This window comes from Panthera leo, chromosome B2 (assembly GCF_018350215.1).
Source record: "Panthera leo isolate Ple1 chromosome B2, P.leo_Ple1_pat1.1, whole genome shotgun sequence".
In the NCBI taxonomy this organism is placed as follows: Eukaryota; Metazoa; Chordata; class Mammalia; order Carnivora; family Felidae; genus Panthera; species Panthera leo.
In genome coordinates, this window is record NC_056683.1 from 57,250,629 (window position 1) to 57,276,115 (window position 25,487).

The 25,487-nt window shown below is 39.9% G+C and overlaps 1 protein-coding gene across 1 annotated transcript in view; it reads right to left on the bottom strand.

Annotated features, from left to right (window-relative positions):
• EYS (eyes shut homolog) overlaps positions 1-25,487 on the bottom strand; it is a 1,768,122-nt gene that overhangs the window by 62,758 nt on the left and 1,679,877 nt on the right. Inside the window, 4 exon segments of the mRNA XM_042939126.1 lie at positions 437-611; positions 7,828-7,972; positions 8,801-8,967; positions 24,433-24,615. Coding sequence (XP_042795060.1) covers positions 437-611; positions 7,828-7,972; positions 8,801-8,967; positions 24,433-24,615 — 670 coding nt within the window.

A 25,487-nucleotide genomic window follows, 5' to 3' on the forward strand; every position in this document is an offset into this window, starting at 1 on the left:
TCCTTTTTATTGTTTAAAAAAATTGACAAGATGGCATAAATGTTGTTCTGACCCTCTTCCAGTTGCTTTTATTTGTTGCCCAGACACCTATAAAGTTGACATAAAAACGTTTTATTATTTTGAAAAGTTTGTTGATTTATTTTAGGAGAGAATGAGAGCAGGGTAGGGGCAGAGAGAGAGAGAGAGAGAAAGAATCTCAAGTAGGCTCCACATGGTCAATGCAGAACCTGATGCAGGGCTGGAAGCGATGAACCACAAGATCATGACCTGAGCTGAAATCAAGAGTTGGACACTTAACCTCCTGAGCCACTCAGATGCCCCAACAGATAAACATTTTAAATGTGAGCATCAGTCTGTGTTTCTAGTTTGTGTGAGTGGAATACTACTTAACATGCAAATAACCTGCAAGTTTCTTTCTTAATAACATCGTACTTACTGGACAGTGGATGCACTCTCCACACATGTCCCACCATTGCTGCATTTCATTAAACTGCAAGGAGAAACGTCACACTGGCTAATGCTGCGCCCAGCATCTGGGTGGCCCTCAGGATTTCCCAGGCTTCTGAAGTGGCCATTCTTCTCAGTGCGAACTTGAATAGTAAAAATGCAACCTTGAAGAAAGGCAAAAATACATCATATTACAAAGCTGGAAGAAACAGACAAAACAAGAGGAGAATTATTTTTCATTTTTAAAGCAACATTTTTTTGACATAAACTAATACATGTCAATTGGTGAGAAAAATACTATAAAAACACAGAAAAGCATGGAGAGAAAAATAAAAATTATCTATAATATCAACACTCTAGAAAAGACAATAGTTCACACTTTCATATGTATTATATACCACTAATTATTAATATACATATATACACACTATTTTTTCTATGCTTAGCTGTATTTTCTTTTAAACAAAAACAGAATCCTGCATTAAATTATATTGCATATAGGGGCGCCTGGGTGGCTCAGTCGGTTAAGCAGCCGACTTCGGCTCAGGTCATGATCTCGCGGTCCGTGAGTTCGAGCCCCGCGTCGGGCTCTGTGCTGACAGCTCAGAGCCTGGAGCCTGTTTCGGATTCTGTGTCTCCCTCTCTCTCTCTGACCCTCCCCCGTTCATGCTCTGTCTCTCTCTGTCTCAAAAATAAATAAACGTTAAAAAAAAAAAATTAAAAAAAAATTATATTGCATATAGTATTCCAAACATTAGTATAGTATAAATACCACTAACTCTTTCCTAATAGCATAAACTATTTTTAAATGATGGCATAATATTCTTTTATATATTTAATTAACCTCAATTGGACAATTGACTAATTTATACCTTTTTTGCTATTAAAAATAATGCTATAATTAATATCATTATATGTATATCTTTGTGCATTTGCTAATGATTTTCTCAGTATTAATTTCTAGCAGTAAAACAACCAGGGCAAACAGTATGGATGCTCTGAAGTGTGCCCAAGTGTCACAGATATTTCGCACAATTGTATCTCCCCAATTGTGTACTGGAATGCCTGCTTCTTCACAGTTACCACAATGCAAGAGATTATTATGTTTCATTTTAAAATGAAATAAATAATAAAATGCCCTTTTGCCGGTTTTACTTGGGGTTGGAAACCTTTTAATAAATTTATTAGTCATTGGTATTTTTTCCTTTTCATATGCTTATTGTGTAATATTTTTCTCAATTCACCCCTTTAAACATTAATTTGGAAGACCTTATATAATGAGCATATTAGTTCTTTGTCATATATTGTTAATGTTTTCTTCAGTTTAATATTTGCCATTTAATTTTGCTTATGGTTAAGCTTCTATTTTTTATGTAGAGAAGTTTATAATATTTATGTTGTTGCATTTATCTTTTTTTCCCTCAGAGATTTGTCTTTACATAGATCCCTAGAAAGTTCTTTGCCAGGTGTAGACTGTATGATCTTACTTATATGTACAATCTAAAGAAGTCAAACTCATAGAAGCAGAGTAGAATGGTGGTTGCCAGGGGCTGGGGTGTGAGGGAAATGGGAGATGCTGGTTAAATTGTGAGAACTTTCACTTATAAGATGGATAAGTTTTGGGGATCCAAGGTACAGCATGTGCCTATAGTAAATAATACTGTATTATACACCTGAAATTTGCTGAGGAAGTAGATTGTATGTGTTCTCACCATACGCACACACAAGGTTGACTTGATCGCGCACACTTTTCTCAATGTGTATGTGTACCAAATCGTCACACTGTACCCTTCACCTATATACTATTTTATTTGTCATTTATACTCGGAGCTGGAGGGAAAAGGATCTTTAACACACCAAGATTAGGCAAATATAAACAAAAAGGGCAGTTCAACAAAGACTCTCCATGGAACTGTTTGGGATCCTGAAATGCATTACAATTTTACTCATCTCCTTTAGCACTTAGAGTTTGTTTATAAAGTACTTTTAGGTCAATATGGTTATCAACCATAAATAGTGTCTTTAAAAGGGTAAAAGAAAGGCCGGACTGGATTTTACTTTTGAAACTTTCAGGAGCTAAAAGCATGGAATAATTCCTCATGGTGAAAAAGATGGGTTCAGTTTTGAAAGGTCAAGAATTTACTCTCCAACTTAATTCTCACTGGCATTTTCACTGACAAGCACCATTCTCAGCAGGCGCTGATATTTTCTTATTGTGAGAGAAGTGATTGTTCTTCCTCAGATTTAACCTTTGTTATTTCTCCAAGTACTGCCATCTGCTATTACACAAAAAAGCACTGTACAAAATGAAGAAATTAATGAATGCTACTGAGTCTACACCCAATAACCAGGTAACTTAATTAACGAAGCAGGGCTTCCCAAGCTTTTTGCATAGCGAAATGCACTGAGCAGAGAGCAAAAGTGGAAGTGCAGGATAGAGTCAGGTGGGTCTGGAGCCAATTACAATCTCTGCCACATAATGGGTCGGTGATCGAAACCTGAGTGCTGACCTTTTCACTTTTAAACTGGGGACAAGAATATCTGATAATCTATAGATTAAGAGGAATAAGGTGATATACATAAACTGGCCAGTATGATCCCTGGCAATTAGTAGGGCTCGTATTCCATCCTGTCTACCTCACTGTCTCAAATCCCTTACGACCTTTATAAAATTGTTTATCTTTTTTGGCAAAAATTGAAAAAAAAATTTTATAATCATGCACTGAGAAAAAACTTGTTAAATGACTATAATAAGTATTAAATTCTGAAGCTGTTCATTTAAAAGCACTTCTCCTTTATATGGATAAATTAAATGCTCTTGTTATGAAGAACTGCTGAAATATATTTTTGGCTAAAAACGTGGCAATGCAATGCTATATTTGGAGAAACATTTAGCTAATACAAATAGTTGAATGTGTTTCTTTTACAGACAGATGTTCATGTCAGTCAATATATACAATTTACAGGCAATTATGGTAGAAGCCATATGTAGAATACATATTGTATATTTTCGGTCTTATTAATATAGCAAAGTATAATCTGCTTAGTATAGCACCACACAACAACTATTCATAACACACTTCCTGCAAATGATAAAGTAGTTATAATAAAGACTTAGAAGCCATAAGCCAGGTGTATATTGGAAAGTAAAATGAGCTAGGTTCCACATAAGTGGTATATTTTGACTGTAAAATAATATGTAAATTATTGCAGTAAACTCATTTTTTCCCCTCTTATGAGTTCTGGTTTGAAAAGTACCATGCAATTAAAGAGAGGTGGGCGGGGGGCAGAGAGAGAGAGAGAGAGAGAGAGAGAGAGAGAGAGAGAGAAAGCTGAACTAGCAAGAAATGGATTGTACTGACAGTGTAGGGCACTGTTAGTTGGAATAACATGTTCTTTACAGTGCTGTTAATGAATCTGAATCTATTTCATGTCCAGTCTGTTTAGCTGAGTAATGAATATTTAGTAATCCCTGTACCAATGAACTCTAGATGTTGTAACACTAGAATAATAGACAGATTTCCCCATGTTCACTCTAGTCAAAAGTAACTTTTAATTCTACATCATGATTAAATAGGTCTTTCTATTTAAAAAGATCTAAGCAGCAGATCTTAGAACACGGGTGAAAGCGATGGATCTTCTTCCCATAAAAATGCACTTGGGCACATGCACAATTGTATGTATGGCTTCAGGAGACTCCAGGACCTGCTGAATCCCATATGCATCAGCCTGAAAGCCCTGCAGCTTTGTAATAGATGCAACTTTGGAGAGGAGGGGAGAATTCTTAAGGCAGGTGAGAGAGTAAGGCCTTCTCTGCATGGCATATGCAGATTAATCTGAAGAAGGATTAAATAACTCAATATTTTCATAAATATTAAAGTTCTAGGGAAATAATGGCTCATTATAAACTGTGTCCAGAACAAAAACAAATAGGCTTTATCAACAGTAAGGATTTGTATTTCATTTTATTATTTTTTTTAATATTAAAAAATTTTTTAACATTTATTTTTATTTTTGAGAGAGAGAGAGAGAGAGAGAGAGAGCGTGAGCAGGGGAGGGGCAGAGAGAGAGGGAGACACAAAATCCAAAGCAGGCTCCAGGCTCTGAGCTGTCAGCACAGAGCCTGACTTGGGGCTCAAACCCACAAATTGTGAGGTCATGACCTGGGCCAAAGTTGGACCATTTAACCAACAGAGTCACCCAGGAACCCCAGGATTTGTATTTTAGACTGATAACTTATGGAGTAGAGTCATTTATCACTAGTGTTTATAAAAATATGTAAGCCTAAATCATATAATCTTTTATAACATGTGACTTAATCACCAAAGACAAATGCAATGACCTGAGTCTAATTATTAAATTTTTCCATGAAATTTTGTATTTGTTTTGTTATGATTAATTAATATAGTGGCTTCCAAATCTGGGCAGACTTATTGAAATGCAAATTTTTAGATTCCATCATAGATACTTCGATGAGGTAGTTCTGGAGTAGGGTCTAGAAATCTACATTTGAAGAAAGTTACGTATATCATTTTTTACAGCCAGTAGAACTCAGCTTTTGGGACTCACAGATGAATGTTACTACTGTGATCTGGCTGTTATGGTACACTGGTAACAAGTATCCATGATTTGCAGAACATACTGAATGCCAGGCACACATCAAGGGAGGATTCAAGAGACAAGTGATAAAATTAGGGTCTTTCAAGTTCATGGAACTTCCATGACGCTGGATTAGGTGGCATTTACCAAGAAGACCTGCCCCAAACTTCTATCCTGAGAATCATGGCAGCTAACACACTTCCAGATGTGTGTGATCCTAGCGTGTATGTCAGAGGAAGGGCCTACGGTGTGCATGCTGAATTCAGGCTCACCATCATACTTAAGGAGAAAATGACAGGTTTGATGAGAGCTTCTGTTCTCATTAGCAAGGTGTGCAGAAAATTCATAATCTCAATAGAAGGGAGAAAGTTACATAGAAAAACCCCAGGAAGCACTGGACTTCAATAAATTTGACAACATCCGGGGTGCCTGAGTGGCTCCGTGGGTTAAGCATCTGACTCTTGGTTTTGGCTCAGGTCATGATCTCACAGTTTGTGAGCTCGAGCCCTGCTTTGGGCTCTGTGCTGACAGTGAGGACACTGCCTGGGATTCTCTCACTCTGCCTCTCCCCTGCTCATGCTCTCTCTCTCTCTCTCAAAATAAACATTAAAAAAATAAATAAATTTGACAATATCAAATCCTATGACAACAGGATGGAGAGATAATAATAGTAAACATACACTGAGCATTTATCATGTATCAGTTTCCGAGTGAAGCACTTAAGATAATTATTTTACTTAACTGATTAAATCAGAAGAATCTCATGGGGTAGATATTTTTCTCCTCTGAGGAGAAAAGAGAAGAAAATGGAAGCTCAAAGAGTTTAAGTAACAGGCTACAAGTTACGTAGCTGTAATGCAGCAGAGCCTGAATCTGAAGATGCATTGAGTCCAGATCCCATGCACCTAGCCACTGTCCGTGTAGTGGAGAAAGAGAAGAAATGTCTGACTGGCGCTGTGCTGTCTCCCACCACCAGGTCCGTCATCACTGCTAACACAGAGTAGGTGCTGTAAACCAGTGTCAATTTTGTGTTGTCTCACCATTACCTCCACCTCAGAACAATCCATGCTGTGCAGGTGAGGCACAGGGAGACACAGGGTGGTGACTAGCCAGGGTCATGAGGCTTGTAGGTGGAAGGACTGGGTGCATCCCCAGGAAGTTGGGTCTCAGAGTCCACACTCTTATCCTTGAAGCTATACCCAGAGTATTTATGTAAGAATTGTGTCTGTAATAAATGACAAGTTTTGAGGACCCCCTCCCACACACACACACAGGTTCTCCACTTCACTGAGCGGAAGATGTGCTTCTTCACATTTACCCATCCCTTTTCTTGAATATAGTATTTGTAAAAACTGATTGATTTGTTATGCCTTTGCAATCCTTTTCAGATTATCTCCTGCTGTGGAAGAACTGTTGAGTTATTATTTGGAGCACAGTGCCTTAATGTGCTTTAAACTCTTCTATAAGACACTCTTTGGAGAATCAGCACTGATTGCATATTCAAAGAAAACGTTTCTTGGAGAGCCTTGGCAGAATGAACTAATTTTATTGGAATATGATGCTGGATTGGCTGTGTTGCCTTCCTATGTCTCACACACATGGCCTCCTGCATCTGTGTTTAGGCGGAAGTCCATGAAGCTGGGGAGAAGGATGCTGCCAGGCAGGCAGAGAACCCAAGTGCCTGAAGTGGTTTTTGATGGCAGCTCCTGTCCTGCAGAGATGTGCATCACATCCTGGTCCCTATACCTTGACTTCTGATGGAGAGTAGGCTGGTCATGGGTGGGTGGCTGAGAACACTATAACAAAGAGTTCCTTGAGCAAATATCCGGAGACTAGGATACATCAAAAAGCTTATTTTCACCAAATGCTCTATTACAACAATTCAAAGCATGTCTTTATCTTATAACTCTACTATGAATCAGCTTTGTACGAGAAGGTCTGAGTCTACTTCCCTTTCTGAACACAGGGAGATGGACTGAGGCAATATGATTATTTGCACAAGCATAATGTTCCCCCTTAATCCTCTTGACTTGTGGTGGCCTCTGTGGTATGGATCAGTTAGCTGTAGTCTGTCTCTCATCTTTGCATCAAGTACATTACAAATTTAGTTGGAGTTTCGATTTTTACTGTGACTCCATGAGATTTACCCTGCTTGTCCTATATTAAAAAGCACCCTAGGGGCACCTGGCTTTTTCAATCCATTAAGCAACTGACTTCTGCTCAGGTCATGATCTCATGGTTCAGAAGTTTGAGCCCTGTGTCAGGCTCTGCACTGACAGCTCACAGCCTGGAGCCTGTCTGGGATGCTCTCTCTCTCTCCCTCTGTCCCTCCCCCACTTGCTCTCTCTCTCTCTCTCTCAATAAATAAATAAACTTAAAAAAATCACCCTATACAAAAAAATCAGCCATACCCCTTCCCCCCTCCCCCAGAGCATGGTCTACTTTTCATTTTTTTCCTCCACAGAATTTATCACCTTATACTACTATATAATTTACTTATCATTTTTAGTGTTTATTGCCTTTTCCCAACTGGAATGTAAACTCACGAGTGCAAGAACCTTTGTTTTGTTCATTGAAACATACTAAACACATAGTACGTAGGTAGTAAGCAACTAATAAACAATGTCCGAATGCTTTCCCTTAAAATCAAGCTTTGATCAAGTCTGATTCAAAAGCAACCCATATTTCTGGTTTTGGAACTAGATGTATATTCGTTAAAGTTTTTTGTTGTCTCCAAATTTGAAACTGGCAGGTGTAGTGTAAAAACAATCCAAGACTTACCTTGAAAGCCATTTTTAAAATCGGCTCCATGGGGTAAGAGATCTGGTGTGTATTCACTGTAGCCACCTACATAAAACTGACTGACGACATTGAGACCAGCCAGTCTTCCTGGGGAGATGATGGACTTATTTTTATGATCATCTACCTTCAAAAGGAAAAGAATTCAAAACCTATTAAGAAAAGGAATTAATTCCTCTGGGTGAACTGTTAAGCTACTGTTTTGTTATTTTCCATTAACTTGGCATGAAAAATTCACAATACCTGAATTTTGAAAAAATAAAAAACACCTCACCACTGTATTCTTTGCTTCTCTGCTGGTGTCTGTTACCATGGATATATTAATATAGCAGTCATGGTTTTGCATTTCAATCAAAATCACAGTTCTCCAAAGATTAGGAACTAGCATCCCACTGGTCTTCCTCCATCTAGCCTTGCCCCCCTCCCCTTCCATTCTCCATACAATCACCAGAGTCAGTTGTCAAAAAAAGTCGACTGTGGTACCCAAACCCCTTCTTCAATTTCTCAGTAGCTCCCCATAGCTCTTGATAAAAATCTAAACTTCTTAGCGTGACATCTAAGTCCTTTTATAATATATATCTGGTCTACACTAACCACCTCTTTTGCTCCTCCCTACCTGAAAACCACAATGAACTACTGGCATTCTTCAAGCCCACACTGGGCACTGTTGTTTTTCTGGACCCCTATTTACTTGCAGTTATACTCAAGCATCACCTTTTTGGGGGGAGCATTTCCTGAGCCCTCTCTCACCTTATTTATGTTAGTCATCCCTCTTTCTAATCCCCACACCACTTAGTTGCAAGCATGCCTCTACTGCTCAGCTGTATGCACAGGTCTGTGAACTGCAAGGGAGAAGCAGCATGGACCTGTTCCCCTCTCGTCTCCACTGCACAGATCCGACGATATATATAGTGCGGGGCAAGTCTCTGGGACAGATGAAGGGATGACGTTTTACCTTCAGCCAGCCCATCTGGAAGAACCTCCCCAGACGGACTGTGTGGATGCCAAGGCTCAGATCGAGGGGATCACTGCTGATACTTGCTGTGCCCGCTCCCAGGTTGTAGGTGTAAACCACACTGCCCTCACGCAGACCCACGGCCAGGAAGTCATCGCTGTCCAACCCTGGGATGAGAAGATGTGTGGGGCATACTCACTGAGAGGAAATTCAGGAGTCTAGTAACCTTTGCTTTATTGTCTCGTTCTGAGGTATAGACAGCATACAGAAGTTATAACAGACATCTAGCCTCTCAAGGGCACTCCGGTATGTGTGCGTCTGGATATTGTTATTCACACCCCCAGAAACTGTCTGAACGCTAAGAGTTTTTCTTTGAAGCCATGAGGGTTCTGGTCAACCCAGGGGAATGATCAATACATAAAAAGTTGGTATTAAAATCTCCTTTTTGTCTGAATGAAGTTCAGTGTGCACTTTACAATAAATAGAAATTTACAATAGACTAGAACTGCTCTGATAGTTCAGAAGATTCAAAAGATTGAGATAACCTGATTTCAGCTTTGAAATTCTATGATTTGAAGAGAGTTTTGAAAATTTTATTTCCATAATTGCTCAGGATATGCCGTAATTGTTCTATTACAAAAGCTCCTGACCATTTTCCCCTATGACTATTTAGAGGTGGGATGTTTTTGTGTTCCCTTTTCTCATTCTCTCTCCATTAGTTCAGGACCTTCCATGGAAAACAGTGAAATGCAGGACCAGAACACTCAGAATACAGCTCATACAGACCCATGGGAAAAGGGGCAGGTGGTTGGGAGAGATCCAGCATCAGGCACTGGAGGAGGGTCATGGCAATTGTCTGGTGGCACTAGGAAGGTTGGAGATGGTTAACAGTGTAATTTCTGGCAGGTGAGCAGAACACCCATTGGTCAAGGCAGAGCTTCTTAAGGTAGGTGGAGGCAAGAGATCTGTCCACAGGAAGGAGGGACCCAAATATATCATCTAATTTCTGAAAGATGTGTTTGTGAACCTTATTACTGAGGTTTGCAGGTGGGAAACTGAGGCAAGGATTTCTGCTTGCAGGAAGAACCTAAGGCCTGATAGAAGTAAGAGGTTTAATCATGGGGCAAAAAGCAGAAGTGAGTCCTTGAACATAGACGAATTTTGTTGTGAGTATTTACAATCCCCCCCTCCTACATTTGTAAGAGTCATAGGCTGTATGCTCCCTTGGTTTCTGTTGCTAGGCTAAGCAAGGTAAAGGAGACAAAGATCTGCAGGGGTGTGGGTTTCCAGATAGCCTAGGGAGACAGGTTTCCTAAGGCACTGGAAAGTGGAAGACAGACATATTATTTAGAGGTACTTGAACTCTACCTGTGCTTTTCTAATGAGTCTGCCATGGGCCCTGAGCTGGGTTATTTTGGGGAGCTCCTTAGGTGAGTATAATATTGCAGCCAGGGTTGAGAGTCACTGTGTTAAGTGCCATATCATTGCCTAAACATGCTGGGAACTCAGCAAATCTCATTTTCCCTCTCTCAGGTGACTTCTTCCCACCTGCAATGTTGCACTGGGTTAGCTGGGTTATAGATTTAAAATAGGAAGAAGTCCCAGGAGAAAACAGATTCAGGAAGGCAGTAAGGCAGAAATTGGAGAAAAACCACAATTAGAGATTGGAGAAATCTTTCAGGCAGCAGTTGGACTTTAGAAGACACAGGGAAAGAAGGCTGAAGACAGAATTGTAAGACACTTTTCTGTGGGCTGTGAATAGGGATCTTTTTGAGGAATTCTAGTGGGCATCTGAATTGTCTTTTCAATTGTTCAGATTTTTGGGTGGGAGACGGTATTTTGCCAATGGAACTGGTGGTAGGAGCGTAATTTATTTGAGCCATATCCTTCTCTTTTTTTCTGTCTTGTTGCCATTCTTCTTCCTCGAGTCATGGAAAGCCTCTATCATGCCAGGTACAACATGACCCTCCAGGTCCTCACAGCCTGGCTGGGAGGAGATGGGAAAATTCTCTCCTGTGCCATGGAGATCAGAGGAGGAGCAGCATGGGGGCAGCCATTATGCGAACAGCCATGTCCCAGGGAATACAAGTAGGGATGCACCAACAGGTAGGAAGAAGTGTAGCCAGGGAGCTAATCAAACTGTCAAGCAGATGATAGCATCTTATTTACATACGATGGGGCCATCAGGGTTGTTTTCCTTTTCTCTGACACATCTTCCCCTTTGGACCTTTCCTCAGTTGTAATCCTTAATGGTGGGTAATGTGTAGGTAAGAGAAAGGAAAGCAGCTAACTACCATTGTTGGTGCCTGAAAGGTGAACGTTATTTCAGGGAGTTGGAAGTGCTCTAGGGTGATTTTTTGCAAACCTGGAAGTCCATCACAATCACTCAAGGAGCTCATCAGAAATAGATTCTAGGGATGTCTGGGTGGCTCAGTCGGTTAAGTGTTTGACTTTTGATTTAGGCTCAGGTCATGATCTCTTGGTTTGTGGGTTTGAGCCTTGCGTTGGGCTCCCTCTCTCTCTGCCCCTCCCCTGCTCATGCTCTCTCTCTCTCTCTCTCAAAATAAATAAATAAACTTAAAAAAAACCCAGAAATAGATTCTAGACTTACCTTATGCCCCTGTGTGAGAATCTTTGGTGCTAGGTCCTGGAAGTGTGTGTGTGTGAATGTGTGTGTGTGTGTGTGTGTGTGTGTGTGTGTATTTTTAACAGCCTTTCCATCTGTTTATGAAGCCTGACTAATATTAATAACTCTAGGAGGGCCAAGTCACATGACCCATCTGTTACATTGGGCTTTGTGTTCAGAAGGGCCTCATGTTTGTTTTAATGCTCTGTTGTCACTTTTTGAAAATCTTTGAGCTGAAGGTTAGGTCCAGGTGACAACAAAGCATGAGTGGAAACAGGCATTACATACATGCAAATGCATGTTTGTTGTTTCTTGCCACCCCATTCACATGTAGTGTTTGTAAACAGAATCCCCCCAATACTGGGAGTTCAGTGAGACTCAAAATGAGTACAAGGTAAGTGTGTTGCTTCTAAAGACTGAGTAGGGATGCTGCCGACCCACCAAGAGATTATGCACACAGCCTGAACCACAACTTGCTTCCAGCATGGAAAGGCAATGGTGATCTAAGAAACTTGAAAGACCAAGGAGCTTAGCCTTCCTTTCTTACTTTCATTACTTCTCTGCATTGGCTAATCACTTACACTGAAAATGGTGACATCAAAGGAACGGGAGAGAGAGGGAAGCCCATAGATACCTTTCTTTTCAGTCTTTCCTCACACACCAGGAGGCCGAGGGGAAAGAGTGTGGACAGAATGTGGGTGTATCAAGAAGTGAAATAAAGACAATTGACTTAATTTTGTGCAGCTTCTCTAGAGTTCTGGCAAGAAAGAAATACACATGCAGGCATAAGCTCTAAAATACCAACTGCATAATTTTGGTGATTCTGCATATGAATTATATGGTTTTATATTTGCATTTTAAACGGACATAAATAGCAACTAAAAGACACCATAAAGGTTGAGAGACCACTGAGGTAAAGAAGTGCTTTCATTACCTTTTTTTTAAGTTTATTTATTTTGAGAGAGAGAGAGAGAGAGAGAGAGAGAGAGAGAGGTTGGGGCAGAGAGGAAGAGAGAATCTCAAGCACGTAATAGTGCAGAGCATGATGTGGGACTGGAACTCACAAACTGTGAGATCAGGACCTGAGCTGAAATCAAGAATTGGACGCTCAACTAAGCCACCTAGGTACCCCTCTCATTACCTTTTAATGGCATTTTTTCTTTGCTTTTTCAACAAGGGACCCTGAATTTTCATTCTCCAATGGGCCCCACAAATTACACAGCCTTGCCTGAGGGGGCCCTTTGTTGCCTTCATAAAACAAACTGGGAAAGAAAAGAAATGAAAACAAGATTGACCGTGCATCTGAGGCTGTTGGGAGGCTTTTTTAGGCAGATGAGACGTTGAGACTTGTGGGGGCAGATCTGCCTTGGGGTTTGTGGGGTGATGCTGATGCACACATGGATCCTTAAAGGTCACATAGCTGCTAAGTGGTGCTCTTAACCATTGTCCGCGTAGCAGAGAAAGAGAAGTATGTGTCTGGTTGGAGCTGTGCCCATCACCAACCCTTCCTGAATGTTCCTCTCTGAGGAATAAAAGGAATAATAATATCTCTTAGGAGTTTTCTAAGGATTCAGTGATATTTAATGTGTAGGTATCAGCACAGTGCCAACCTAGCACATAGTAACTTCTCAACAGATTCAGGTTTTTTTTCTTTTCCCCTTGACTATTTCCTGATCTTAGCTTTGTGTATCCCATTTTCTTCTGCTGCTTCATTAATACAAAGCCTGGGAAGCAGGACTCCTGGTCCCTGGTCCGTGACCCCAAAGGGAAAACAGTAGAATTTTTCTTTTTTCTTCTTCCTAAAGCTATAGCCCTGATTGCCTCAGTCCATTACTCTGATCTAATTACAATTTTTTGGAGGGTCAACAATGGAGGTGAAGTGAAGTGACCTAAAGGTATGGTTTGTTGGCGTCCATTTATATGTCTCATGTCACTTTCCTGTAACTTAGTGAAGTGAAAATTTCTTGCCTTCAAGCACATAATAATATAAACAATGACATATTTCAAACAACCACCACTAATTGCATCCTCAAATTTAAGTGTTCCTTTATGACATTATTCTCTGAGTAGCTTTGAACAATATATGGGCAATTTCTATTTTTACATTTGCCAATTCACCAAGTTACAGATGATATTTGGCATTGATACTATTAGATAGAGATTTTTAGTGATTGACACAGTGAGTTTCTTCATGAAAAGAATTGGAACTGAGCTCACTTGGCATGCACAGCACAAAGCCAGTGAATCTTAATGAAACCAGGCTTAGGAAGAAGATTTTCAGACAAAGCAAGGGATATTTGTTGGATATTACTCAGGAGCTGGTGCTAAGAAGGAAGGATTTAGTGAGATTATGTTTTGCAAGTGATAAAGGGGAGGAAGGAAACAAGAGGAGAAGACTTTGGATGAATAGTAGTTAAGAATAACAAGATCTAGGAAGTGAATAAAAATCCTTTTAGAACATACAGGAAAAAAAAAAAAAAACCCATACCAAACAAACGTGGTCTCTCATTGGCTAGAAAGAAGAGTCATAACTCAATTCCACAAATATTGTTAAGCAGAGGGCTTTGAAGTGGGTATATTGTGGTGAGCCATATTAAGCATTATAACAACTCATATTATTGCTTATAAGAAATGTCATGGGGGGAAGAAGATGAGACACTGGTCAGAAAAGCATCCAGCCTCATAATGGACAGAGAATAGTGACTTAGTAACAGAAGCAAGGACTTAGTCTAAGTGAAGAGAGGGATGGTAGCCCGGGTAACAATGATGAAAAATGGAAACAAAGGAATGCTTGTGCACTGTTGGTGGCATATAAATTGGTGCAACCACTGTGAAAACCAGTGTGGAGTTTCCTCAAAAAATTAAAAATAGAAATACCATAAAACCTAGTAATTCCACTAGTGGGTATTTATCCAAAGAAAATGAAAACACTAATTTGAAAAGATACATACACCCCAGGTTTACTGAATCACTATTTACAATAGTCAAGATATGGAGGTGTCCATTGATATATACATCAGGGGAGTAAATGGGGAGTAAATGGGGAGATGGGAAAGATGGGTGAAGGGGAGTGGGAGGTACAGGCTTGCGGTTATGGGATGAATAAGTCATCAGGATGTAAGGTACAGTGTAGGGAATACAGTCAATGGTTTTGTAATAGCGTTGTATGGTGACAGATGGCATCTACACTTGTGGACGTACCATAACGTATGAATCCTATGAATTGTATGAGTCACTATGTTGCACATCTGAAACTAATGTACATTGTGTATCCAATATACTTCAATTAAAAAAAAAATGGAAACAAGGTGAAGGATGCTGCCATGGATATTCTGGAAGGAAAGATCAAAGAGGTTGAATTTTACTGGATTTGTCTGTTTGTAGCTTGTTTTTAAACCTAAAGGTTTTACTATTTATATCAGCAGTTCTCCAACATGGCTGGAGCATACCAGTACAGGCTCTGATTAACTGGAAAGTATGAGCAGGAAGGGGAAATTTATTATGTAGGAGAAAGGAAGGGTATCAAATGTGTCAGATAGTAAGCTCAGGAGAAATACAGGTCACTTTAATCTGAAGGAAAAAGAGAGGGACAAAAACAGAGAGAAAATAGGCAGAACTTTGTAGCACTCCTACACACCATATGGTAATTGTAATGGAATTTTAATGAGAAAAAACATGCAGATTAAGTAACAGTAACAGTTATTAGAGTTGGGCTAATCAACTTCACCTTGAAGGAAGAGCTGAAGAAGAGTAGCTAGTGGTTGGAACTATTGATTCACCAACAAAGTCCTTAAAAGGAAGAATAAGACTCATGTATAAAAGAACCAACTGAAGCCTATGCATTGGAGAGAACTGCTGGGAGCACCTGTCCTGCTGTTTCTTCTGCTGATTCTGGTCAGTCACTGTCTGTTGTAAATCATAGATCTGCACGAGCATGTGCTCTCACTTGGTCTGCTTAGAAGGATACCCCAGAAATTAGACCCTGGGAAAAGGCAGAAGCTCACTCTCAGGTGCCCTGGTGAAGGTTCAGCACCGTGTCAGATTCTTGGGCTGTTCCTTGGTTCTTCTGAGGGCGCATATTGGGAGTCTAAGACATTTATAGAGACAGTGCTGTAAAATCCCTGCATATTTTGGTGCTCACCAGTTAACCTAAAGGTTACCATTGAGACTTTTAAGGTCACAGAAGGATGAGAATTCTTGTTCAGATGTCAAACAATCTTTTAATTCCAATAGAATAAAAACTTTCTGAAGTATTTCACTTATGATGAAATTTTGATTTATTATTAGACAAAGAGTGATTGTGATTTGTTCTTTCTTCAAACTATTCTTCCAATATGGTGAGGTATTATCATGTACTAAATCTAATGGTAATGTACTTGGAACCCACAGAAGTAAGAAGTGCCCCAGGTGTCACAAGGGCAGGAGAGTTTAATCTTGGGCTCCTTGCTAATTGAACCTCTGGCTACTCATTTCCTCTTCTCTCTCTCTTTTGAAAAAATGGTGATGATAATACTAACACAGGATTGTCTCTAGTAATAACTTAAAGTTTTTTATAAGATCTTTGCAAATGGACTCAGAAATTCTAAGTGACAAGTAGATTTCTCCTCTCCCTTCTTCCTTTCCTGTCCTGAGTGAAAGAAGAGATGGGAGAGGAGCCACCAAGATGATTCTGTTTCCTTCTGTTCCAGTGAACCCTGCTTGGTGAACAGTTCCTGATTCCTGTGGGAGTTCCCTCTGAGAAGCCAGACCTTTGGTACAGATGCTTTGTGAGCATATTTGACTATTATTCCAGGGCCTGTAAAGCTTTTAGATTTCTGAAAGAAGGAAGCTGCTTTTTAATAAAATATTCTTGACATTGGTGCACAATGGTGCTGACACAGAGACACCAAGATAAACTTAACAAAGCTTTGGTGGACTGTTCACATGGTCATGAGCATGTATCTTCAGGTTTCGGAGAAGCTAAATTAGATATGAATGAAGAGTTAGATTGGGTAGGATTGATTTTAGGAAAAAAAAATGGAAGAAGCTTATGAAATTAGAATTGAAGCTAACGTGATGCAAAGCAAAAAATATATCTAGGCTGATATGTGAGAAATAAGACTCAAAAGAATGAAAGTGTCACCTACTGGAACAATTCACATTGAGTAGTGGAAGATTCTAGACCTTCAAGCCATTTTTACTCCATATTCAGTGACAGTGTCTGCTTTAGTGAGTGCTAAACTACAATTAGGATGTGACTGGAACACACATTCTCGGTTTATCTCAAGATCGGTACAGTACAGCTTTATGGTGGCAAACTCTTAGCTTCCTGTTCTGTTGATATGACCATTAAAGTAAGGATATTCTAGCACTTTGAAAGCATCAGAACCATGCTTTCTGATAGCCATGTCCACGATGCTTGTTAGCCATTGTGTACAATGGAGACCAAGTAGTTTCTACTTTAGGGGATTAGATGATTAAAATGTGGGCAATGTAAACTGGCTACTGTTTGTGGCCAAATCAGGATGCTGTCCTGGCTTCCAGCTGTGCTGGTGAACAGACAGTGAGGTCAGGATGATAGTAACAACAAATGCAACGCTGTGCTCAGAGTACATGAAAATGTGATAAAATGCATATCCTGAGGCTACATATGGCGCATATTTTTCTGTGTTTTGAATAAAAAGACCTGAGACTAGAAAAAGTGGGAAGTCTGGATCTCTCTTGCTGTTTGCTGTCAGAGATGAGAACATGAAAATAAAGGATGTAAACACCAGTTTGTGGGTAGACTTGAATTTCCATAAGGTGTTTGCTTCTTGGAAGTGTAGAACAAACAGTGAAGATGTGGGCTTATAGGTGACTGATTTGCACTTGGCCCCTCCTCTTTTTTTGCCCTCTGAATGTTCTTCTATGATATCAAGGTTACCTCCATTGAACTATGCTTAAACAAACATTCCTTTCCATTATGTATATACATATATATATACACACATATATAAAGGGGGGATTTGCAAGGATCTACATATTTTTGTCATTTTCAATGCCGTTTAAGCACTGGTCAAATGTGACAATTTTCATGTATTTCTCAGTCAGTAAAGGGAATTAGTTTAATGTGTTTTTTTGGACAGTCTTAAGAAATCAAATTATGTAATAACCTAGACAATGTTGACATTATGGTCCAGGATATTTAATTTCATAAAAGCTAAGATTTGATAGTTTGAGGTTGTCAGGAGGAAATTCTCACAATTTCTAGTCACTATGATGTGATTACAGAGGAAAATAATGAACATTTTTCTATAGTAAAAAATATTGGAGATGAGCATATACTGTCAGTTGTGTTACAAGATGCCTCAGTACTATGGAGTTGGGAGATGTGTAACATTAAGGAATTGGCTACAACCTGCTCTCTCATTCATCAGGCATCTTCCTTCTGCCCGATCTGAATCAAGGCTCTATAAAAAACAGGCTGAGCTGATTAGATTTTGTGACACTCCCCCTTTCATTTTTCTTTTTCTCTCCCGTAGATGACATTCATTTCATTTTTCCCCCCAGAAAAACATCAAGCAATATTTATGTGCTCTTATTTCTGTTACAGTTAATAACCAAGGGCTTGAAGTAAATAAGAAATTAGTTGGCATGAAATATAAGGTAACCTTTCATAGTTAATTACTGCAGCATAGAAGACCTACATGCCAGGGACTGACATAAAGCTATGCACACAAAGCACTTAGGTACGTAGATCAAATATCCAGGGAGTTAAATATTTGTGTTCTGAAAAATTCTACCACTGTATTATACCTTTGAAATATAGGCTAATGTTAAGATTTTACCTTGCATTTCAAGGAGGTGAAGAGAGATAGGTGGGCCCCTTCCACCCTTTATTTAGGTCCTACCTTCTTCACTACAATCCACATCAATCTTGATACACAGTATTACAAACTGACCAGGATAGACTCTGTCTTCAGAGAGTCTTTCAGTTAGTGGGAGAATCAATAAGCACGTAATTATTGATTTCTCACACAGTACAATCATGTGAATGATACAGTTGAGGATTCAAAAGATATTAAAGACATGGATTGTCCAAAAGGAATTTAAGATTAATCTTGCTGATGGACAAGATTAAGATTATGAAATTGCCACTATTCTAATGTTTTTGATTTATGAATATGGTAGCTTCATATGATTTGGAGTAGTGATTATGAATGGCAAGGCATAATTATCATGGGATATAAACTACAAATTCTATATAGGCTCTGTGTGGATAGGCTATAAGGAGACCCAAATTCATCAGAGGATGTTGCACAGTATTGGAAAAGGTAGAGAGAACTGTGCTGGGCATTCCAGGCAAAGGAAGCTGTGAAGGTAGGGTGAGAGGGGGTGATGGACCTCAGATGGAAGAAACTGGCCGCTTACATAGAGTGCTGAGCTGGGGACTAGCTCGGCTCAGGCTGGGAGAGAACAGACCTAGGGATGCCAGCCAGTGGGGCTGCTCCAGCACTATTTGTAGGGGATTGGTTGAAATGGAAGGTACAGGGGTGCCTGGGTGGCTTAAACAGTTAAGCCTCCGACTTTGACTCAGGTCATGATCTCACGGTTCGTGGGTTTGAGCCCTGTGTTGGGCTCTGTGCTGACAGCTCAGAGCCTGGAGGCTGCTTCAGATTCTGTGTTTCCCTCTCTCTCTGCCCCTCCCCACTCATGCTCACTCTCTCTCTCTCTCTCTCTCTCTCTCTCTCTGTCTGTCTCTGTCTCTCTCTCTCTCAAAAATAAACATTAAAAAAAAAAGAAAGAAATGGAAGGCACAGAATAAGAAACACACCAATGGGAACAGATTTTCTGACTGGTCTACTTGGACCAGAGTTCTACTTTCTAAATTCCATCTTTTGTATCAGTTATGTACCTCTCTTCATTCAGTGATGGCTGTTTTTCAGACTCTGTGATGGATGCTGTGTATACCAGACATGGTTTCTTAACTCTGACTTAGTATTGTTGGTTAACAAATTTTAAGTATGTCTGTTGTGACTCCCTAAATCGATTATAAGTTTTGGTGTAACAGGGACCATGGATTTTTGCATTTATTCTTTCAAAAACTGTAATGAGTGTCTGTATGTGACAGCCACCTTTGGTATAAAAAAGAGAAGCCACTGTTCTGGTTCCCAAAGAGATCCAGACAGTTAAAATAAGATAGGATAATCGTTACCAGCAAACTGCAGTGACATCAATTCTTAAATTTTCCTGGAAGGGTTAAAGACTTCAAAGAAGAGTGATCTTTTGAGCTGAGGCTTAAAGGATAGAAGTGTTTTGGAAGCATGAAAATGAAGTGTGGATGGCCCAGGAAGGTGGAACGGCCTGGTCAAAAGCTCACACATGGAGGACACAATGACATGATGTAGAATGTACACATGTACCTACTACTGCTAGGTGCAGGGTGGAATGAGAGAAAATGAGATTGTGCAAATAGGCAGGGGCTGGATAAACGTCTGTACATATTATGCAAAGGATCTTAGCTGGGACATTGTGAAGAAGCATGGTGATTGAGCAAGATCAGTTTGGATCTGAATGTTAGAACAATCCCCAGTAGCAGGCGGGGAACAGAGAGGAAGGAGGCTGGGCATGACTGGGCAAGGAGACTGGGAAGAAGGTTATTGCTGTTGCAATAGTCTGTGATAGACTAAGCACAATGAGGAGAAGAAAGAATAAAGAAGGAGAGAATAAAAAAGCAGCAAATGGGAGGTAAAATGGACAGACTTTGGTGTTTGATAGAACAGGGGAGACAAAATGTAGAGAAGACAAGGACCTTTCCTGTCTTATTACTAAGTGTATCTCCAGCACCTAGAAGAATGCCTCATCTAGGCTCTCAGCAAATATTTGTCAAAATGAATTAAAGGGAGAAATCCAGATGGTTCCTGGGTTTCTAGTTGAAGCAGACTGTTTACTATGGCAGTTGCCAACTGAAGAGATACAGGAGGGGAAGACAATGTATTCACCTGTTGGCCACTGTGGGGCATGTTGGTGGTTTCCAGAAGAGCCAAACTATAAGACATACCTTATAAGGGAGTGGGGGGTATGGAAGGAAGAAGAGCTAATAAGAGAAATGACAAATATGACTGCAGAAACATAGGGATAGAGTTAGGTTAGGTTAGAATCACAAGTTGAGTGAGGCATTTTCAAGCTGAAATGTTTGACAGGGTAATTTGTCCAGAGAATTCAATGAGAATGAAGTCTGGCGAAATCAGTGCTCAGCTTTGGAGAACTCAGGGAGGAATATCATCAGTGTTGGGAAATGAAGGTCCTTTGCCTTTTTGTGTGGATGTGTCAGAGATTACAGGTTGGTTTACATTTCCTTTATATAAACTCCATAGCCCTGTGCATCTTTGAACCTGAGAAAGATAAAGGCAGCATACAAAATGGTGATTTTAGTAGTAACAACCAAAAAGCAGGTCAGAGATTGATGTTCCTAAATAAGAAAAATACCTAAATGTGGACATAATACTGTTAAAAACAATGACTTAGATCATAGTCTCTTATACAGAATAGACAATTGCAAATAGTATTAATAGTAATCATAGTAATTGTTTTTTAAGTTTATTTGTTTATTTTTGAGAGAGAGAAAGCAAGCAGGGGAGGGGCAGAGACAGAAGGAGAGAGAGAATTCCAAGCAGGCTCTGTGCTGTCAGTGTAGAGCCCTACACGGGGCTCAATCTCATGAACTGTGATATCATGGCCTGAGCAAAACCAAGAGCCGGATGCTTAAATGACTGAGCCACCCAAGCACCCAATAATTATGTTTTAAAGTAATGTGTCTTTCTTTAATTAATAACTTTATGCAACATAATGATGAATCATCCCAAAATATGACATAATGAGCAATAATAACTTATCTTAGTCATTCTCCATATATGGTCTAATTTAGCTGGTCCCTACAGGTTTTGAGTAGTTGCTCTCAAATATTAGTTACATAAAAAGCACTTAATGTGCTTGATAAAATTCTATCTTTTGATTCAAGAGGGTTTGAGAATTAGTATTTTAACAAACACCCTCATGTGATTCTGACACAGGTGTGAAGAGGTCCTACTTAGAGAAACATGGCCTTAAAAAAAGCTCTTTAGTGCTACTTTCATTTTTTAAGCTGGTGTTCTTGCTCCCTCACGTGGTCCAGTGCGGAATTGCATATTTCAGAATCTCATTTTCACTCCTTAGAAGATAGAGCTCCACAATATATCTACCTATTATCTAGCCTTTATTTAGCCTTTCTATAAACCTAAAAATGCAAGCACAGAGTGAACATTCAGGTCCTTACATGTAAAGTAGATGACTAGAGAAGACCAAAAAAATGTCATATGAAAGCTTCCACAATTTACAAATGCTGTGGCCAAAACATTGCTTTGTCTGTTTTTTTTGTTTGTTTGTTTTTGTTTTTTTTTTTTTTGAGAATTTTAAAGGAATCTCTGTAGAAGAGTACTGAAGAGTTACTTGGTGGGAGCATTTTCATGGACCCAGTGTTTATTCTTTACTTGGTTCTCCCTCTGCATCTTTCAGGATTTAGAAGATTTGTTTTTAAAATGAGACAGACCCAGGGTCTTCCCTGTTCATTTGAATTTTTCATCTGCCAGTATTTTTTGGGGGGGGAGGGAGGTGAGGAGGTGCCAATTAAGAGGATATAATTGATAAACATGTGATGAAGGATGTATGGAGTAAAGAGGGGTAAAAACTCCTTCTTATTTCCCTTTCTTCCTCCCTGCCTTCTAGCAGTCATTCAACAGATATTTATTAAAACCACCTGAGAGGCTTTATGGGTGATGTAGTGATAACGGGACACCATTTTTATGAACGAGAAGAGAAATTTAGTAAACCAAAGTTTGTAATAAAGGGTCTGTGCTCTAAATGTAGGGCAGGCTATCAATGCTCAGAGGCAGGGGAGATGGATGTAAGGGGTGGGAGAAGGGTAGCCATTGGGGAAATCCTAATGCAGAAGATGGCATCTGAACTGGAAACCCCCAAGAATGGTTACTTTTTAAAACCTTTGTGCAACTGTATTGTTGTCTTACATATCATACAATTATCTGTTTTTATGGTGGGTCTTCTATTCATTTATTCAATACTGCTCGTGTGCTAGCCAGTGTGCTAAGTGTGGGTATATGAAGTTGAGGATTGTCTTGTCTCTGTCCACATAGAGCTCCCATTCTAGTAGTGGAGACTGACAAAAATAAACTATATAAAAATAGATTAAAGAATTATAAATTAAGGCATCGACTTTGAAGAAAATACACAAGAAGCTGGGGTACAGGATAACTTGGATGCAGTGTGATAATATCTGTTCTGAAGGTGGCTGGGGAAGGCCTCCCTGAGAAAATGGAAGCTGTCATGTTTACTGAGTCCAATTCTATTTTAAAAACTTTTCTTGTATCAACTATGTTAAGCCTCACAACTCCATTGGAGAATGTGCCATTGCTAAACCCATTTGAAAAGTGAAGAAACTGAGGCACAGAGACATTAAGTAACTTGACACATAATTTGTAAGTGGTGGAGACTGGATCCAAGTCTACACATCCAGGCCCCACAGGCTGCTCAGAGCCATCTCCTGTCAAGGCAGAGGAAAGAGCCTGCACAACATCTCTGAGACAGGCAAGCACTTGGTGGTTCAGGTTCTGGGAGAAGATCTGCAGGAGATGAGCGAAGAGATGGGGAGAGCTTGAGGTTGGAGACAGAGACAGGGGTCTGGTCCTACCCTCTGAGAACAGGGTAAGGAGGTCTAGACTGCATTTGAAGTACAGTGGAAAGTCACAGGTGGGTTTTAACCAAGGTTTTTAAAAAAGTAACTCTTGGTGCAACTTGGAGAATGGACTACAGGCAGGAGACGTGGTGGGGGGACTAGTTCGGAGGAGGTCATACAGTTTGGCACTAGAGGTGGAGAAGAGATTCAAACAGACTTTGGAGGTGAAATGAACAGCACTTCACATGATAGAGAGCCCCCGCTGCATCCTTCCCGAAGCGGCTGGAGGCGGACACACCACCCTTCACTTGGAGTGTGGGCTCTTTTCAGCCATGTGCTAACACAGAGCCCGATTTTCAGCATTAGAGATAGTCACTGAATGAACTGAAAACAACAGAATATGGGAGCACTTAAGTAGCTCATTGAGCATCCAACTTCGGCTCAGGTCATGATCTCAAGGGTCTGTGGGTTTGAGCCGCATGTTGGGCTCTCTGCTGTCAGTGTGGGGCCCACTTCAGATTCTCTGTCCCCCTCTCTCTGCCCCTTCCCTGTTCTCTCTCTCAAAAATAAACATTAGAAAAAAAAAAAAAAGAACAGAATATGTTATTTACCCTAGCAAAATAGAAAAAATGGTTCAGAGAGAGGTCTTTTTCTGGTGTAGTATGTTGATTTCACAGATGAGAATACTGAACTCAGAGAAGGTAGGTGCTTAATTGCTTAACTAGTTAGCTGCTGACTTGGGAGTAAAATATATGCGCCTTTCCTTGATCCCACACATGCATAACTTATTTCTACTTGTTTCTACTTGAGACAGACAAATTTAACTTAGAAGTTGATTTCCCACCAATTCTAGGGCAATGGAGTACTTTATTACAGGCCGAGCACTTTCTTAATTATTTACTTCTTTAATTTGGAATGGTTTCCTTTGAGGGCAACCATACCCATTTTACAACACATGGTGAAATGATATTCTTGCTGGGAAATGCCCTTCTCTCCTTATGTATGGAAAAGGAAGACATAGGAAAGGACAAATCAATAAGCTCACCTCTCACGTGACTTACTCACCATCTCTACCCTCATGTTTGCCTGTAGGAATTCTTGCCCTTGATTATAAGAAGTAGCCCTGGTGTGAACAGGGCTTCAGAAAGGGTCAGGGAACTTCAGAACACTGGACTACAAGGAACCTGCTCGAGGCAGAAAGCATGAGGAGGCTGCATTTAGGCAAATGTCTCCTTTATCCACAGCCAATTAGGGTATCCATGAAGAATTTCGTATTCTGAAAGGAGCTAAGCAAGTCCTAGAGGGTTCAATTAATCTTACCATGGCCCTTCTGTCCAGTGAAAAATATTAAGTTATTTTGCAGTGCTGAGTGATTATTTGCCAGCTGAAACTTCAAGTGGAATTCATAATCGAAGCCGATGTCTGGGATCCGTGAATAAGCCAGGAATGAAGTGTATCCAAAGGCATCTGTGCCACTGAACCTGGGCTGAGTAATATTAACAGCTGTGGAAAAACCCAAACCAAATAGTTAAAATAAACCTGCACATGTAGTTGTAAAAGGAGGGCAATGTTTTGCTGATGCATCTGGCCGGATAGGCTGTTTACTATCACATTAATGAGACTTAAGTGCCCTTCAGCATTGAGCAACTAAGTGACTCAATGGGGAATTTCAAAACCAGAACAAAGAAAGTGCAGTGTTTTGAGATCCTGTATATAACCCTTTCCCTTGCATTGCCTTCCTACATAATGAAGAATTTACTTAAAAAGCAAAGCCCTATATTGTAGGGTAATTTTAGAAATAAGAAAGATCAGCAGCAGCCAAAGTATTTGCCAAGGTGCTTTGTAAATATGATTTGGCATTCAAACACTGGCTATGACTTAAACAGGAATTCACAGCTTGACACAAACTGTGCTTTTCTAATCCTGCACTTCTGGAAGAGACAATGCCATACATCTGGGTGGGAAAGGCAAGAGATGGGCAGGAAACAGATCAGTTTCCATCACCATATTGTTAATGACCAAAACTTTTCTTTAAGTAGAAATCTTTGTTTAAAAAAATATGTTTATTCTTACTCTGTTAAGATGCTTATTACAAAATGAAAGCATAGACTTCAATAGGACTGAAACTGTAGGGAGATTTAGTAGAAACAGGAAATGGTTAAAAACAAAGTTCAAGAGCCAGTGTGGACAAAACAATTTAATTGAGAGGTACTGCTAACCAGCTAGGCTCTTTTCGTCCTGCCTCTAATCTTCTTGTCTCCAACTTTGCTCCTTTAATGCTGTTTTGTTTGTAAATAGTCCCAACTGGCTTTTATTTCCCCTCTCCGAGAGGACTATAGGAAACAGGAAGGGGCTTTTGATCCCGATCCCTGTCT